Source organism: Podarcis raffonei, chromosome 10 (assembly GCF_027172205.1).
Source record: "Podarcis raffonei isolate rPodRaf1 chromosome 10, rPodRaf1.pri, whole genome shotgun sequence".
Taxonomy (NCBI): Eukaryota; Metazoa; Chordata; class Lepidosauria; order Squamata; family Lacertidae; genus Podarcis; species Podarcis raffonei.
In genome coordinates this window covers 70,885,580-70,902,068 of record NC_070611.1, presented here as the reverse complement: position 1 = coordinate 70,902,068, position 16,489 = coordinate 70,885,580, and the positions used below count along the sequence as shown (strand labels likewise).

Genomic DNA, 16,489 nt, shown 5'->3' with positions numbered 1-16,489 from the left:
TTCAACCCCTTCACAGCATAACCCTCCTTTTAAAGGACACATTGGAACAGGATTTTGCTTCGGTGCTTCTTGGCCAATCAGGCATGGATCCCCAGGATTATTGGCACTTGCCCCAGCCAATGGGGAAATGAGCTTTGCAGCTGGCCCACCCTCCCCAGGGTCCCGTCCCCCCATGACTGAAAGCAAACAGGGCAGGAAAGGAATCAGCTATTTATTAGGTTGGAGGTCTTCCCAGTTAGATGGACTCTTATCAGATTGTTGGCGCATTAACCGTTAAGATGGATGCAGGTACTCTGAAAATAAGAGCAGGGGTGGTACAGCAATTTGGGGAGCAGTTTTAATTTATATTAATTCGATTTATCGTAATTTGTGTTCCTATGTTCTGTAGGCAATTTGGTACCAAGTTGCATCCTAAAAGAAGGGATGGGAGGTAGCAGTTCTCAACCTGTGTGTCCCCAGATGTTGTTGGACTACAACTCCCATCATCCCTGAGCTCTGGCCTTGCTAGCTAGGGGTGATGGGAGTTGTAGTTCAACAACAACTGGGGACCCACAGGTTGAGAAAGGCTGGATGAAGAGATGGTTCTTCATCACACACATGATTATTTGGATTATTTGCCTGTTCCTAACTTTGACATTCATTCCCTGTGTTGCTTTGGTCAAGCCATACAAGATATCTGGAGGAACCGTTTGATGTGAGGCTGTAGCTTAGTTGGCACAGAGGTTAATTCACCCCAACCCCAGGCTACATGTGTGAACACGGGAGCCATTTGGACTGACCTTCTGCCCCACTGGGCCTCTTGTGCCAAACAGACCCATGATTCCTTTCGCCCCGGCTTCTCCTTTCACTCCCTGAAAGGAGAAAAAATACACTGAAGGATCACGCAGAGAAAGATACATTGCAATTCTCTTTCACCCAGGCTAGTGCCCAAAGTTATTCATTTATAAAATTATTTTCCATCATTTTTGTTATGTACTGAAGTTCTCACCCTGGGCCAGCAGGGGGATACTGTAGATAGTTATGCAAATAAGGGATCGAAAGTGACGTTCAGTGATTGGATAGTTTTAGAAAATTGTAACAGTTACGTTGTACTGGAGCTCTATATAAGCAGCCTGACTGAACCCTTCAGTTCAGTTCTGTTCTGGCCTGTGAATAAACAAGAGCTGTTTGAAGAATCGCTGTGTTGTCTGATATGTTCACCCACAACTTAACAATTTTGATTTGGGTGTCCAAAGTTGCAGGTTCAGTGAGGATGAGGGATGACTTTTAAGCAAACTGCATGGAAATCAAGTGTTTATCTGGTTTTGGATTGGTTTTTTTGCCCAAGTCAGAAATTGTTCAGCAAAAGGCCACTAGGTTGCTTATTAATGTTCCATGGAAATGTGCAGTCCACGAGCTATTGACACACAGGGCACAATTTGGGGAAGCCCACAAGACATTTTATGTAGTAAAATGGATATTGACCAGAAGGATAGTCAATTGCAATCTTCTACCACAACCACTGAGTTTTAAAGACAGAGAGAGCTGTTACAGTTAAGGAACTCAACAAAATCAAAGGAACCTTTTCTCCTGCTGGTCCATCTTCTCCTTTCTCACCCTTGTCACCATCAAATCCTGGAGGGCCTCTTTCACCCTAAATAGCAACACAGACATAACTCTATTTTTTCCAAATAAAAAGCCTTTATATTTATGAATGATATATATATTTGAGCTCCATTAGGATGACCATGGTTATGATGACCATGGTTACGTCTGCATTCCATAACCTCTCCTGCCCTGCTGACTTCTCCTTGTTCACATCCTCTGGGGCTGTTCAACCTGGTAGGCTAAACCATGGCTTCACCATATCTTAGGGTCTTAACCAGGGTCAGGACAGTAAATCACAGTTGGAAATAACCATGGTTGAGCACCATATCTATATCAAATGAAGGCAGAGAGTTAACTGTGAGCCACTTGGATCCAGATGTGGTTTTAGTTGGGAGTCATTGTGGAACATTGTGTGTTGCTTGTGGCTGTAACCAGATAATGGGAATTTGTCAAAATTCATTACCTATTACGGTTACTATTACTCTTAATCTCAGGGCTGTGGGTTCAAGCGCAACATTGGGCAAAAGATTCCTGCATCGCAGGGGGTTGGACTAGGACAGGATCCTGCCAGCTATATTCTGTGGTCTATGAATTTTAAGATCTTAAAGCAGTCCAAGTTGGTGGCCATCTTGGAGGGTTTTATTCACAATATTGTTCCACCTGTGCTGAGCCTCTGATACTTGGCAAGATTCTAGCTCACCTGGTGTTATGTACTGAGCTGAATAAAGAGCATGAAATCCGCCCTGAGAAGTTGCAGAACCGGGCGGCTTGGTGGAGAGAGGTCACAAACCCAGTTATGGTTTCCCCAGGGGCTTGCCGCTTTGCGTAGAAGGCATTTCGACGAGCCACCACCGAGGGCTGCAGCGAAAAGTGCCCCTTCAGCTGTTCCATTATTGTATTGTAAGGAACAGTAGCGACGTCTTCAGGCGCAAGGAGAGCCCGGGCGATTTCAAACGTCTCCTCTCCGCAGTTGCTAAAGAATATCGCCCTCTTCTTGGCGTCTTCTTCATCGGTGACCCCTTTGGCTTCTAGGAGGAAGGTGAAATGGGAGGCGTACGCTTCCCAGTCTCCAGATGCTGGGTTGAATGGCGAGAAGCTGCTGTTGGCTGCCATTCTGAGTTCCTTGGGGCCCGCAGCTGAAGCCTGGATACACGGTGCGAGGCAGCGGTGCGGCAGGTGGAGGTGCTGCAGTGCTGTGTGTGGCGGTCAGCTCAGCAGCTGACTCACCTTCATCACCAGTGAAATATACTCGGAGTCGGGAGTGGATTTCATGCTCTTTATTCAGCTCAGTACATAACACCTGGCTAGACAGGAAGTTCAGTGGTGGCACAGAGAGCAGCTTGCGGGATCAGCAGTGTAAGACCAACATAACAGGGGGCTCTCCACACCAATCTCTGTGAGCGACGGAGAAAGCAAACTCCTATCGGAAAGCAAGGAAATGTTTAGCCTGGAGAAGAGGAGGTTAAGGGGTGATATGATAGCCATGTTCAAATATATAAAAGGATGTCACATAGAGGAGGGAGAAAGGTTGTTTTCTGCTGCTCCAGAGAAGCGGACACGGAGCAATGGATCCAAACTGCAGGAAAGAAGATTCCACCTAAACATTAGGAAGAAATTCCTGACAGTAAGAGCTGTTCGACAGTGGAATTTGCTGCCAAGGAGTGTGGTGGAGTCTCCTTCTTTGGAGGTCTTTAAGCAGAGGCTTGACAACCATATGTCAGGAGTGCTCTGATGGTGTTTCCTGCTTGGCAGGGGGTTGGACTCGATGGCCCTTGTGGTCTCTTCCAACTCTATGATTCTATGATTCTATGATTCTATGATTCTATGATTCTATGAAAAAGCCCAACTTACAGGATCGCCTTTGTTGCCTTTGTAGCCTTGAGGTCCAAATGTTGTCATGGGGTCTCCCTGTGATTCAAGCACAGAAAAGAGAAAGGCCTTTGCATTATGAGTTCACCTTGAGTCAGAGCTGAAACTGAAGTTGGATTAAAAAAGAAAGAAAGCTGAACAACCAGAAAGGAAGGAAATAAGCAGCTATCTTATCTTTAAAAGACATCCGAAGGCAGCCCTGTTTAGGAAAGTTTTTAATATTTAATGCTGTATTGTTTTTAACATTCAATTGGGAGCTGCCCAGAGTGGCTGGGGAAACTCAGCCAGATGGGCGGGGTATAAATAATAAATTATTATTACTATTATAATAAATATTGTACCGCTATTCCTTGTGGACAAATATGTCAGTTTCTATTTCTCTCGTTTCCTCAGCCTTTTTCCAGTTTTTCCTTTTTCCATTCTGTTTTTCAAAAGTCGTCGTGAAAACTCACCATCATTTAAATACTTGTGTCTTCTAACACACACGCACTGCTGTACGGAGGTTAGTTGTGATTCTTAGATTGCACAGGGGTTGGGCTCCCAGCTCTACAGTTCCATGATTCTACGTTTGGCTAATATGCACATTTTTGCAATCTCCCTTAATATTGTGCATTTTTTAATGTTATTGCCACTATTTTCCTTACCCACACTTCTGCACACATTCCCCCCTAGTATATCAATTTTTGTATACATTGTTTGGGAAACTGCATCACAAAATTCAGAGCAGTGTAAATTGACAGGATCATTCCTTTCCAGTTCATGTTTTGTTTCGGGAAAGGAAAATGGAGCGTCAAAATGGAAGCGCAATCAAATTTCTCTTGCCTCACTATCCAGGAACCATTTTTGCTTTACGTTGCTCCATAGAAAAGATTGGAAAATGATGTCCACTGTACATTTAATTGGTCCTGAAGCAGGCAAGGTTAGAATGGAGGAAGCCCAAATGTGGAATAGAAAAGGAAAAGGTTAGTAAATGCTGCCGTGGCAAATTGTCAACTTAATCACATCTCCTGTGCTGTTTAATTCACCCACTTCCGCCTAATGTTCTATTCACACTTTCTTCAGAGAGGGCATTACACATTCCTTTATGACTGGGAAACAGCATCTCCTCCAGCGAGGGAGAATCAGAAATTCATTTGTCGCAATGGCAGACAAGCTGCTTTGAAAACCCATTTCTTCAGAGAAAAATGGCAGACTGACTTGCCAGAGTGGTGCATGCTGTAGTTGGGGGACAGGGGGCGGGCAGGTGTGGAGGACTCCCTGGTCCTGAATGGGGTAACTGTGCCCCTGAAAGACCAGGTGCGCAGCCTGGGTGTCATTCTGGAGTCACAGCTGTCCACGGAGGCGCAGGTCAATTCTGTGTCCAGGGCAGCTGTCTACCAGCTCCATCTGGTACGCAGGATGAGACCCTCCCTGCCCGCAGACTGTCTCGCCAGAGTGGTGCATGCTCTGGTTATCTCCCGCTTGGACTACTGCAATGCGCTCTACGTGGGGCTACCTTTGAAAGTGACCCGGAAACTACAACTAATCCAGAATGCGGCAGCTAGACTGGTGACTGGGAGCAGCCACCGAGACCACATAACACCAGTCATGAAAGACCTACATTGGCTCCCAGTACATTTCCAAGCACAATTCAAAGTGTTGGTGCTGACCTTTAAAGCCTTAAACGACCTTGGTCAAGTATACCTGAAGGAGCATCTCCACCCCCATCGTTCTGCCCGGACACTGAGGTCCAACTCTGAGGGCCTTCTGGTGGTTCCCTCACTGCGAGAAGCAAAGCTACAGGGAACCACCAGAAGGCCTTCTCAGTAGTGGCGCCCGCCCTGTGGAACACCCTCCCACCAGATGTCAAAGAGAAATTGTCTCAAAACATCTGGAGGGCCGAGTTTGCCTATGCCTGATTTAGCCATGGTGCAAAGATCCCTCAGGCCCTCACCTCCACATTTCCCAGAGTTGTCGACCTTTCCCCAAGCCTCTGAGGGGATTGCTCTCCTCTCACGCAGGCTTGGGAGGCAAGCTGCACGCCCGCTAGCCATATGGTTGACGGGGCACAGCTGGCGGGCATTCAGGGAAAGGGGAGGCCACCGACAAAGCCGCACAGCTCCCCCACTCCCTGGGGCGCCCCTGAGATGCCAGCGCCCTGGCGCAACGAACCACTAAGACCAATGGGAAAGATGGCCCTGTTTCCAACTTCACCCCACCTTCCCTTTTCATTTTCTTGCCGACATCATTATCCAGGTGAAGTCACTGTTCAGGTATGAATCCAAGAGAGATGCGCGGTGATGGGAAGATGGCGATCTCCCCCCCCCCCCAAAAAAGAGCAAGTTGTTTGGGTCAATTCAACCTACCCCATGACCCTGCAGTGTTTATTATTATTATTATTATTATTATTATTATTATTATTATTATTATTATTTATTTTTATTTATACCCCGCCCTCCCCAGCCAAGGCTGGGCTCAGGGCAGCTAACAAGCAATAATAAAAACAAGTTGAATGGATACAACTTAAAAACAAGATTAAAATACAACATTAAAATATTGAAATATTAAAATATTAAAATGCAGCCTCATCACAGGAGGAGAAAGGAAAAAGAAAAAAGAAAGAGGGGGAGGGAATCAAACTGGCTCCAAGCCAAAGGCCAGGCGGAACAACTCTGTCTTACAGGCCCTGCGGAAAGAAATCAGATCCCGCAGGGCCCTGGTCTCATGAGACAGCGCGTTCCACCAGGCCGGAGCCAGTGCTGAAAAGGCCCTGGCTCTGGTTGAGGCTAATCTGACTTCCTTAGGGCTCGGGACCACTAGGGTGTTGCTATTTTTGGACCTTGAGGCTCTCCGTGGGGCATACCGGGAGAGGCGGTCCCGCAGGTACGAGGGTCCTAGGCCGTGAAGGGCTTTAAAGGTCAAAACCAGCACCTTAAATCTGACCCTGTACTCCACCGGGAGCCAGTGCAGCTGGAAAAGCACTGGGTGGATATGCTCCCATGGCAGAGACCCCGTGAGGAGCCTCGCTGCAGGATTCTGCACCCGCTGGAGTTTCTGGGACAGCTTCAAGGGCAGCCCCGCGTAGAGCGAATTACAGTAGTCAAGCCTGGAGGTGACTGTGTTGACCTCTTTAAACATTACTTACCCTTTCTCCTTTGGCCCCAGGAAATCCAACATCGCCCTGAGGAGGAGGAGTGTAAATGAAAACAAAGGAATACCTCATTAATACTATCACATTGCCAAATCCCTCGGCCAATTCTGAAAGAGAGAGTCCACCGCTGTCATACCATGGGGGCACAGTGGCCAGTGACTGAGGAATGTCCGCAGACAAACATGAATGACTTTCCTTTGCTTCAGTGAAGAAGAAGAAGAAGAAGAAGAAGAAGAAGAAGAAGAAGAGGAGGAGGAGGAGGAGGAGGAGGAGGAGTTGTTTGGATTTGATAACCCGCTTTATCACTACCCGAAGGTGTCTCAAAGTGGCCAACATTCTCCTTTCCCTTCCTCCCCAACAACAAACACTCTGTGAGGTGAGTGGGGCTGAGAGACTTCAGAGAAGTGTGACTAGCCCAAGGTCACCCAGCAGTTGCATGTGGAGGAGCGGAGACGCGAACCCGGTTCCCCAGATTACGAGTTTACTGCTCTTAACCACTACACCACACTGGCTCTCTCAGTGAGCACTGCTGTCTTCCCAAGAATAGGGACCACATCTTAGCCAGGGGAGACACAATCTAAGCTGGGAAGAGATAAGGCAGATAGGACTGGCCACACAGCCAAGGTGATGGGGACTACTTTCTATGGAATAGGTGGTGCCACCTGCCTTTTGGGAACTGGAAGCTGTGCAGAGTCCTTGCCAGGATTGCAGGAAGGTATATAAGAAACTGAAAGTCAACACAGACAAGACTGAGACCCTCCCATTGAGTGGTTCCCCCTCACTAGATGAGTGGGATGTGTTTTGTTCTGGATAGGGTCAGACTACCCATCCCTCCAAGAGAAGTTGCACAATTTGGGGGGCACTCTTGGATCCAACATTGACATTGGAGGCTACATGGCACTTAGCACCTTCTATAAACTTTGACCGGTGACCCAGGTTGACCTTATCTGGACATGGGTAGCTCTGCTCCAGTTCTCTATACTATGATAATCTCTAAGCTGGATTAATGCAATGCATTGTACTTGGGACAGCTGCAGAAGATTGGGGGCTGCAGTTGGTGCGTAACGTGAAAGACAGGAAGCTTTGAACATGTAAATCCAGTTCTGACCCGATTCCCTTGGCTGCATAGTAGTTTCTGCGATCGAAACTGCAGTTTTTGACCTTTAAAGCCCTATAAACAGCTTGGGACCCCAATGCTTAAAGGACTACCTCTTCCCTTTTGAACCTGTGTGGACACTATGATAATCATATGAGGCCCTTCACCCGTGTCTCACCTCTGAAAAGTGGAGCACAGATAGTGGGGAATCAGTTAGTGGGTATCTCTCTGTAGTAGACCCCAACACTGAAACCCTCTTTCCCCAGAGAAGCAGGGCCCCCAAATGCATGCTTGGGTTAAGCAATGGTACCAGGTCTGGAAATACTGAGGATGCTCAACATATATATTCAACATTTGGCTACTTACCTTCTCCCCTTTCGGCCCCAAAAGGCCATTCTGTCCCTGTAAATATGCAGAGAAGAATTCATTACAAAAGCAAGAATTCCCAAGTGTGAGCTCTCTCAAAAGTGTCTGAGATAAAAGTAGATCAGGGCTGCAAGCGGAATCCGTCTTTGCTACATCAGCATAGGAATGTGAGGAATACCCAAGTGGAATTCCACCAAGGTGTCTATTATCATAGTGATGGGACTTTAGTTTAAGGTATTTATTATCTAGACCTTCAGCACATAGGACAGCTCCATAGGGGGAACAGACGTTGCTCCAACAAAGGCGAAAGCTTAGCAGAACATGAAGACTTGTGCTATAGCAACTATGGCAAAGTGGGCAAAGGAGACCAGGCAGAATCAGGACTTAAGTGCTGCAGAGATTCCAAAGAATCTCCCACCACCCTGAAATTCTGGGACGTAAATTTAACTCAACCATATTTTCAGCAACAGAGAAACTTTAAGGGTTCTCAAATGTGTGTGGGGTCCAGACCAAGAACCAGGTCTTGAATTTCCTGCCACGCTTAGCTTGCACTTACCATCATGCCAATGGGACCACGAACTCCCACAATTCCTTCTTCGCCCTGTTAAAAAGAAGTTACACCTGTATTCCTCCGGAGGTGCCTTTTCCAGCCTTCACTCCTCTCTTTCTCTTTATCTCTGATGCCCCTCTTTCATCCCCCATCGCTCCCTCCTTCTTCTCTCCCCCCAACCCACCATCACCTGAACCCTCCTTGTTCCACTGCTTCATGTATTTTGGCCGTCCCCTGACTCTCTCCCTCTGGGCTGCCCCCACCTGAAATTAGACCAATTCCCACAGGTTGTCCATCCTTCCTACAGGGCAACGCCACGCCTGTCCTCACTCTCTGCAATGAGCTTCCTTCCAAGCTAGACCTGAAACCGCACAATGCAAACCTCCTCCAACCAGGCAGACCAACAAGGTATCCAAAATCCACATTCCAGTCCTGCAATTTCCACACACCTGTCACTTTGCCCTCAGGTGCATTGATCCAGCCACAAATTCTGCCTAGAATTCATGTGGGCACACCTGTCTTTTCCCCATTAGCCTTTACTGTGCCATTTACAAGCTAAGTGTCAAGAGAGGGCCAGATGTTTGCTTGTACGTTTCAAATACTTGCACCTGGCTTTGTGTCGACTGCTTAGCAGCTAAGCCTCTGAGCAAAGACTTGGGCGGGGGGAGCTTAGCTCTTCATGCATATTTCAATGAAGTTCAGGGCTAAATTATGAGGAACGTTTGAGGGAACTGGGTTCTGTTTAGCCTGGACAAGAGAACACTGAGACTTGCTATGATAGCCATCTTCAAACATAACATCTGAAGGGTTGTCACTGTTAGAATTCCTGCTCCATGATTGCAGTCATAGGATTGTTGTCTTTCACATGACGGTGTATGTTTTGACTCCACAGAGTGGGAAGTGACAGAGACAGGATGTTTGTGTTACTGTGTTCCTTGAAGTGGGACTATTGTCCTTTCTTCTTTTTCTCTTTGCTGTCTGATGCTAGAGAGAGATGGAGCCATGTTGCAGTGCTCTGTGTGTGTATATATGTAAATAAAGTAGATTAGCCAAAATGCTGAGTTGCTGAGGTCTGTTACGCAACTGCGCAAACTCTGCGGATCCCTAAGTTTGCCGGTGTTGGTTGGCATCAGTCGCTGTGATGTTCGGGCTGAAGAAAGCTTTTGAAGCTTCTGAACGATCGACCAGGAGGAAGAGAACATGCCAGTTGGGCATGTGTCTCTGCCAGGGTCCTACTTGAGTGTAGGCTGAACTCCTGACAGTCACATGGAAGATGGAGCAAGCCTGTTTTCTGCTGCTCTGAAGGGGAGGACGTGAACCGATAGGTTCAAAATTACGAGAAAGGAGATTCTGACTAAACATCAGGAAGAACTTCCTGGAAACGTGCACGGTGTGCGTCTGTGGGCAGAACCACAGCATACATTTAAATCACACCTGATGCCCGTTTAAAGCAAATTAGTTCTCCCAAAGAATCCTGGGATTAAGGGTGCTTGGAATGGTAGCTCTATGAGCAAGAAACTACAATTCCCATCCTGTGGTTTAAACTGGGTGTGCTTTAAATATATTCTATAGTAAGTGGCCCTGATCTGGTGGAACGCTCTGTCCCAAGAGACTAGGGCCCTGCGGGACTTGACATCTTTCCACAGGGCCTGCAAGACAGAGCTGTTCCACCAGGCCTTTGGCCAAGGCACAGTCTAACCTCCTCTCTCCTTCTGTAATCCTCATAGAACTCTAACCCAATGGTTGCCATTAATTTGATTCTAAACTGATTTTAGAATGTATTTCAATTAACTGACTGTGATTTTATGTAAATTGTGTTAGCCGCTCTGAGCCTGGCTTTGGCTGCGGAGGATATAAATAAATTATTATTATTATTGTTATTGTTATTGTTATTATTATTATTAGTGCTGTTTGACAGCGGAACAGACTCCCTCAGAAGGTGGTGGACTCTTCACCACTGAAGGTTTTTAAAATGAGTTTGGATGGCTATCTGTCAGGGATTATTTTGCTGTGATTCCTGCATTGCCGGGTGGGGTGTGTGTGCGTGTCATTCTATTGCAGTTTAATTACCTTTTGTCTTTTATCTTGCATATTTTTAACAATCTGTGTTTTACACATGTTTGTTTTAATTTTTCTGAGCTGCCTTGAGTCCTGGTTCTGGGGAAAATAATAATAATGATGATGATGATGATGATAACTATATTCAAAGCGGGGAAACGGGTGGCATTGTGGTCTAAACCACTGAGCCTCTTGGACTTGCCGATCGGAAGGTCAGCGGTTCAAATCCCTGCGACGGGGTGAGCTCCCGTTGCTCGGTCCCTGCTCCTGCCAACCTAGCAGTTCGAAAGCACATCAACAAGTGCAAGTAGATAAATAGGTACCGCACCGGCGGGAAGGGGACATGGGTGGCACTGAGGGTTAAACCACAGAGCCTAGGACTTGCCGATCAGAAGGTCAGCAGTTCGAATCCCCACGACAGGGCGAGCTCCCGTTGCTCGGTCCCTGCTCCTGCCAACCTAGCAGTTCGAAAGCACGTCAAAGTGCAAGTAGATAAATAGGTACTGCTCCGGAAGGTAAACGGCATTTCCGTGCGCTGCTCTGGTTCGCCAGAAGCGGCTTAGTCATGTTGGCCACATGACCTGGAAGCTGTACCCCGGCTCCCTCGGCCTGTAAAGCGAGATGAGCGCCGCAACCCCAGAGTTGTCTGCGACTAGACTTAACTGTCAGGGGTCCCCTTTACCTTTATAATCAAAGCAGAAGCTTCTGTGAAAAGAACCACTAGTGATGGAACCACTAGGCGATCCTACCTGAGGCCCAGGGAGCCCCCGTGGTCCCCTTGGACCCAGTCTGCCAAGCCCGGCCTCACCCTGGAAAACAAACAGAAACCAGGGGGCTGCAATAAAAACAAGAACGAAAACAAAGCAGTAGCCCCCCAACCCCCAGCTGTATGGATATCCTGGACTGAGGGATGACTCACCTTGCTGCCCTTGATCCCAGGGACACCAGGCACCCCCTGAGAAGCAAAAAAAAAAGTGGGGGAGAAATAGATGAAAAAACCTTTTTCCTTATCAAGACAAGGAACTCTATTGTTCATATTTGTAATGCAGTGCAGTGGGGTTTAACTAGACATCCAAATACACAGAGAGTTTATTTGTTTATTTCCTACATTTATTTTCCACCTTTTCCTCCAAGGAGCTCAAGGCAGAATACATAGTTCTTCAATAATAATAATAATAATAATAATAATAATAATAATAATAATATAATATATTTATACCCCGCCCATCTGGCTGGGTTTCCCCAGCCACTCTGGGCAGCTTCCAACAAAATATTAAAATTGGTTTTGGAAAACTGTTACAATGATATACACTGAAATTCAGCCAGGGGGATTAGGGGAAGTCACTTAACAATGTTACTAAGATTGGATTAAGTACAATTAAGGGGTATGTTTGTTTGTTTGTTTGTTTAAAATTTTTGGAAAATCAATAAAAAAATGGAAAAAAATATATTAAAATACAATCGTCTATTAAACATTAAAAGCTTCCCTAAACAGGCCTGCCTTTAGATATCTTCTAAAAGTCTGGTAGTTGATTCTCTCTTTGACATCTGACAGGAAGGCGTTCTACAGGGCGGGTGCCACCACCGAAAAGGCCCTCTGCCTGGTTCCCTGTAACTTGGCTTCTTGCAGGGAGGGAACCGTCAGAAGGCCCTCAGCACTGGACCTCAGTGTCCAGGCAGAACGATGGGGGTGGAGACGCTCCTTCAGGTATACTGGACAACAACCTATGAACGCTCTGCCAGCGATCAGGCTCAGAGTCATGGGCTGAATTCTCCCCAGTTGCACCACGAAGGACTAAGAGTTCCTCTGAGAGACCATCTGGACACAAAGGTCTTCTTCTGCATCAAGATAATTGGCTCATCAGTATCAGAATGAGAAACACGTGGCCTTCAGGATGTTGCTAGACTCCAACTCCCATCAGCCACGGTCACTATGGCCAGCAACCAGAGATGATGGGAGTTGTAGTCCATATCTGGAGGGCCACAGGGTCCCCATCGCTGGTCTTCATCCGGTGGCAGCAGATCTCCAGGGTTCAGAGGGGACATTCCCAGCCCTACTGAGAGATGCCAGCGATTGACCCTGGCACCTTCTGAGGGAAAGCAAGTGCCCTGAGCTATGGACCTTGACTCTTCCACCAGACTTTAGGGTTGGGTGCAGGTAGCTCCCCCTCCCAGGACACCAAGCTGCGGGGCGGGGGCACAAAACTGAGAAGATCCATAATTGAGAAGATCCATTAGGAGGCTCCAAATTTCGGCCTTGCTCAGGGCAACATATTATCAAAGATGACCGAAGGCCACCCCTGTTTCCACTCTCATTTCCTAGGTAAAGGTGAGACTTTTTTGAGCACCTCTTGTCCTGGGTGTCCGGGGGGTCCTATTGGTCCAGCAGACCCATTCCTTCCTCTCTTGCCGTGTTCCCCCTAAAGAGAAAGACGTTTTTAGAGAAAATGAGACTATTGCAGAACAAAAAAAAAAATACCCAAACGGCTATGAACATGTGGGTGCCTCTCCTAAAACCAGGAGGTGTTATGCATCAGAGAAGGAGTGGTAATACGCCCTCCAGTGCAGGGACCACCCACATGGCACCCATGGGTGCAATCGCGCCCTTGAGGTCTTCCCCTGGCCCCACAAAGCTTCTGTCCCCTTAGTCACAACAGGGAGGCTGTTTACCTTTTTTCTCGCTCGAAAAACGCATAGAGGTTGTTTTAAGAATTCTAAGGTCTCAAATATAAATTACATGTTCATAAATGTACAAGGCAAACATGCATAAGTATATAAACCACGTGTCTGAAATAGTAAGAAAAGCAATTCTGAAGTCATTTTGACTCTCCCAGTGACCTCAAATATTCCTCTGCAGTAAGGGAGGATGAAATATACTCAGAGTCGAGAGTGGATTTCATGCTCTTTATTCAGCTCATAGTGGTGAGGAGGAATGGAAGTTCCCATGGAGAATGTCTGCTTTATATACATTATTTACACAATGGGCCCCACGTGATTGGCTAATTCCAGGATTCTCCTGTAGGCAAATCAGGTTGCGGATTCGCTTCCACCTGGAGCTGAATTGGGTGGCTCTTGTGGACCAGACTGATGCATTCTGGACCCTATTGTTCTAGGACCAATCAGACTGCTGCATTTTGGATCCTATTGTTCTAGGACCAATCAGACTGCTGCATTTTGGATCCTATTCAACTCAGTACATAACATGAGGAAAATGGGGAGAGCCTTCCCATTGTCTTTTGCTTACAAATCCTGTCTTAAGGGCGTATTTGTGTATGGATTGGGTGAGCCTATGACCTGGAGTCAGGAACTAAAAGCATTAACCATCACAAAAGCATGGCCAGGCTGCCCAGGTATTGCAATCAGTGACCATTATGAGGTATCATGGCAAACAGGATTTCTGCTGTAGACCACCTCCTCTGCTGTAGACTGCCTCCTTCTGTGATGTATGTATGATGTTTTAGAGCAGGCATAGGCAAACTCTGGCCCTCCAGATGTTTGGGACTACAATTCCCATCACCCCTAGCTAACAGGACCAGTAGTCAGGGATGATGGGAATTGTACTCCCAAACATCTGGAGGGCCGCAGTTTGCCTATGCCTGTTTTAGAGGGGTGGTCTTGGGCTACAGGGTGGGCAATTTCAAAAGTCTATAGAAGGGCTTGCGCACCATTTTTCAAGGTTCCCCCTCCCTCCTGCGTGTGGTGAGTGGGGACCCTGTTGCAACAGTTTAATAAAGATCAGGCTTATTAGCTGCTTTGCTTCTCAATATTCTCTGGTTGGCCTCTGTCATTTTCTCCTACCGATAGAGAACTCACTTAAGGACTCTATATGGGCTACAGAATACCCCATAAGGGAAAAGGAGCAGTTTTTTATTTTAACAAGATGAAGGAGGAAGTTGAAAGAGTGTTGTTCATCCATTGTTATTGTTGTTTAGTTGTTTAGTCATGTCCGACTCTTCGTGACCCCATGGACCAGAGCACGCCAGGGACTCCTGTCTTCCACTGCCTCCCGCAGTTTGGTCAAACTCATGCTGGTAGCTTCGAGAACACTGTCCAACCATCTCGTCCTCTGTCGTCCCCTTCTCCTTGTGCCCTCTATCTTTCCCAACATCAGGGTCTTTTCCAGGGAGTCTTCTCTTCTCATGAGGTGGCCAAAGTATTGGAGCCTCAGCTTCACAATCTGTCCTTCCAGTGAGCACTCAGGGCTAATTTCCTTTTCCTCTTTAAGTTCTATGTGCTTTTCAAGGCTCAGATTGGGAGCCTTTGGAGTACAGGAATTCGCAGATCACTGGTCCATGGAGTTCAGCAATGTATGCACTGACTGACAGCTGCTCTCCAGGACCTTAGACTAGGATTTCTTCCAGCTATGCTTGGAGATGTTATGGACAGCACCTCAGATGGTCTGGGTGCTCAGCAGGAGCTCTGCCACTGATCTATGAGCCTTCCCTAAAATCTCGTAGGTAATACAGTGGTACCTCAGGTTACATTCGCTTCAGGTTACAGACTCTGTTAACCCAGAAATAGTACCTCAGGTTAAGAACTTTGCTTCAGGATGAGAACAGAAATCGCGCGGCGGCAGCAGGAGGCCCCATTAGCTAAAGTGGTGCTTCAGATTAAGTTTCAGGTTAAGAACAGATCTCGGGAACGAATTAAGTACTTAACCTGAGGTATCACTGTAAAACAAAACAAATCGCTCCTACTACAATTTATTCCTGCCCTTCACCCTCAGGTTACAGGGCAGGTGACAAGAATGAAAAGACAGCTGCAGTACCAAAACGTAGTATTGAAAATGGTTGAAAACAACTTGAAATTTCAGAAATAAGTTGGGTCCTAAAAATGCGCCTCACCAACAGCTGCAAAGAACCACAATGACCGCTCCCCACATTAAATGGGGAGCACCCTCTGCGTTGTCGCACGCAGCCCCCTGGACCCTATGCAGCACCATTAGCACAGGCTTGGCTTCGCCTTCCCCAGGTGGAATACCTGGAGGTCTCTGCCTATCTCAGCCAGTTGCCCAATCCCACCTGGGGAGGCGTTGCCAAGGTGACCAGGCCAGGTAGGGGGAGGGACTACCTGCCCACACAATAGAGGGAGGATCTTACCAGGGAATCGTCAGTTGGCTCCAGAGCTTCTCCCACCCTACCCACCCTCAGTTCAGACTTCTTTTGCAGGTTAACCTTTTCTCCACAGGTACGCGGGCGCTGCTACGTCAAGGTCGCTGTTGAAGGGCCGGGAAGGAATTCTCCTGCATTGGCAGGTTTGCCTTTCCCGTAGCAAAACGTCACAACTTTGGCGGTTTCAGGTCTTGGGCAGAATCCTTTAGTCTATCTCCCCTAAATGGTACAGCAGTGACCCACGCCCCCCTCCTCTTTGCGGTGGCGATACCAGGGTTCCCCGTTAAAGGGGTTGTTTGAGGGGAGGCTTTGTGCGTATGCCTAGAGGTTGTCATTGCTCTCCCTTGTGGCGACGGTGGCGTAATGGGGGCGGGCTCTCTCTGCTTGAACATATGTTCTCCAGAGCCAGCCCATCCCCCCACTGGATAACCCTGATGTTCCCCAGATCCCCGGTGGGGGACTAAGAGGGATAAAGGGCCAAATGTCTGATCTAAGATCTACTCACATCTGAAACATAATAAAGTTGCGGCCAATTTTAATTCCATAGCACATTGTCTCATAGCACATTGACAGATCGTGAAGCTGAGGCTCCAATACTTTGGCCACCTCATGAGAAGACAAGACTCCCTGGAAAAGACCCTGATGTTGGGAAAGATGGAGGGCACAAGGAGAAGGGGACGACAGAGGACGAGATGGTGGGACAGTGTTCTCGAAGAGACCAG

The 16,489-nt window shown here is 47.3% G+C and overlaps 1 protein-coding gene across 1 annotated transcript in view; it reads right to left on the bottom strand.

Moving 5' to 3' along the window:
- LOC128422517 (collagen alpha-1(VII) chain-like) overlaps window positions 1-16,489 on the bottom strand; it is a 69,891-nt gene that overhangs the window by 45,341 nt on the left and 8,061 nt on the right. The window contains exons 3-11 of the mRNA XM_053406609.1: window positions 13,005-13,076; window positions 11,576-11,611; window positions 11,406-11,465; window positions 8,605-8,649; window positions 8,049-8,084; window positions 6,581-6,616; window positions 3,439-3,495; window positions 1,562-1,633; window positions 780-851 (exon numbers count right to left, since the gene is read on the bottom strand). Coding sequence (XP_053262584.1) covers window positions 780-851; window positions 1,562-1,633; window positions 3,439-3,495; window positions 6,581-6,616; window positions 8,049-8,084; window positions 8,605-8,649; window positions 11,406-11,465; window positions 11,576-11,611; window positions 13,005-13,076 — 486 coding nt within the window. The remainder of the gene's footprint in view (window positions 1-779; window positions 852-1,561; window positions 1,634-3,438; window positions 3,496-6,580; window positions 6,617-8,048; window positions 8,085-8,604; window positions 8,650-11,405; window positions 11,466-11,575; window positions 11,612-13,004; window positions 13,077-16,489) is intronic.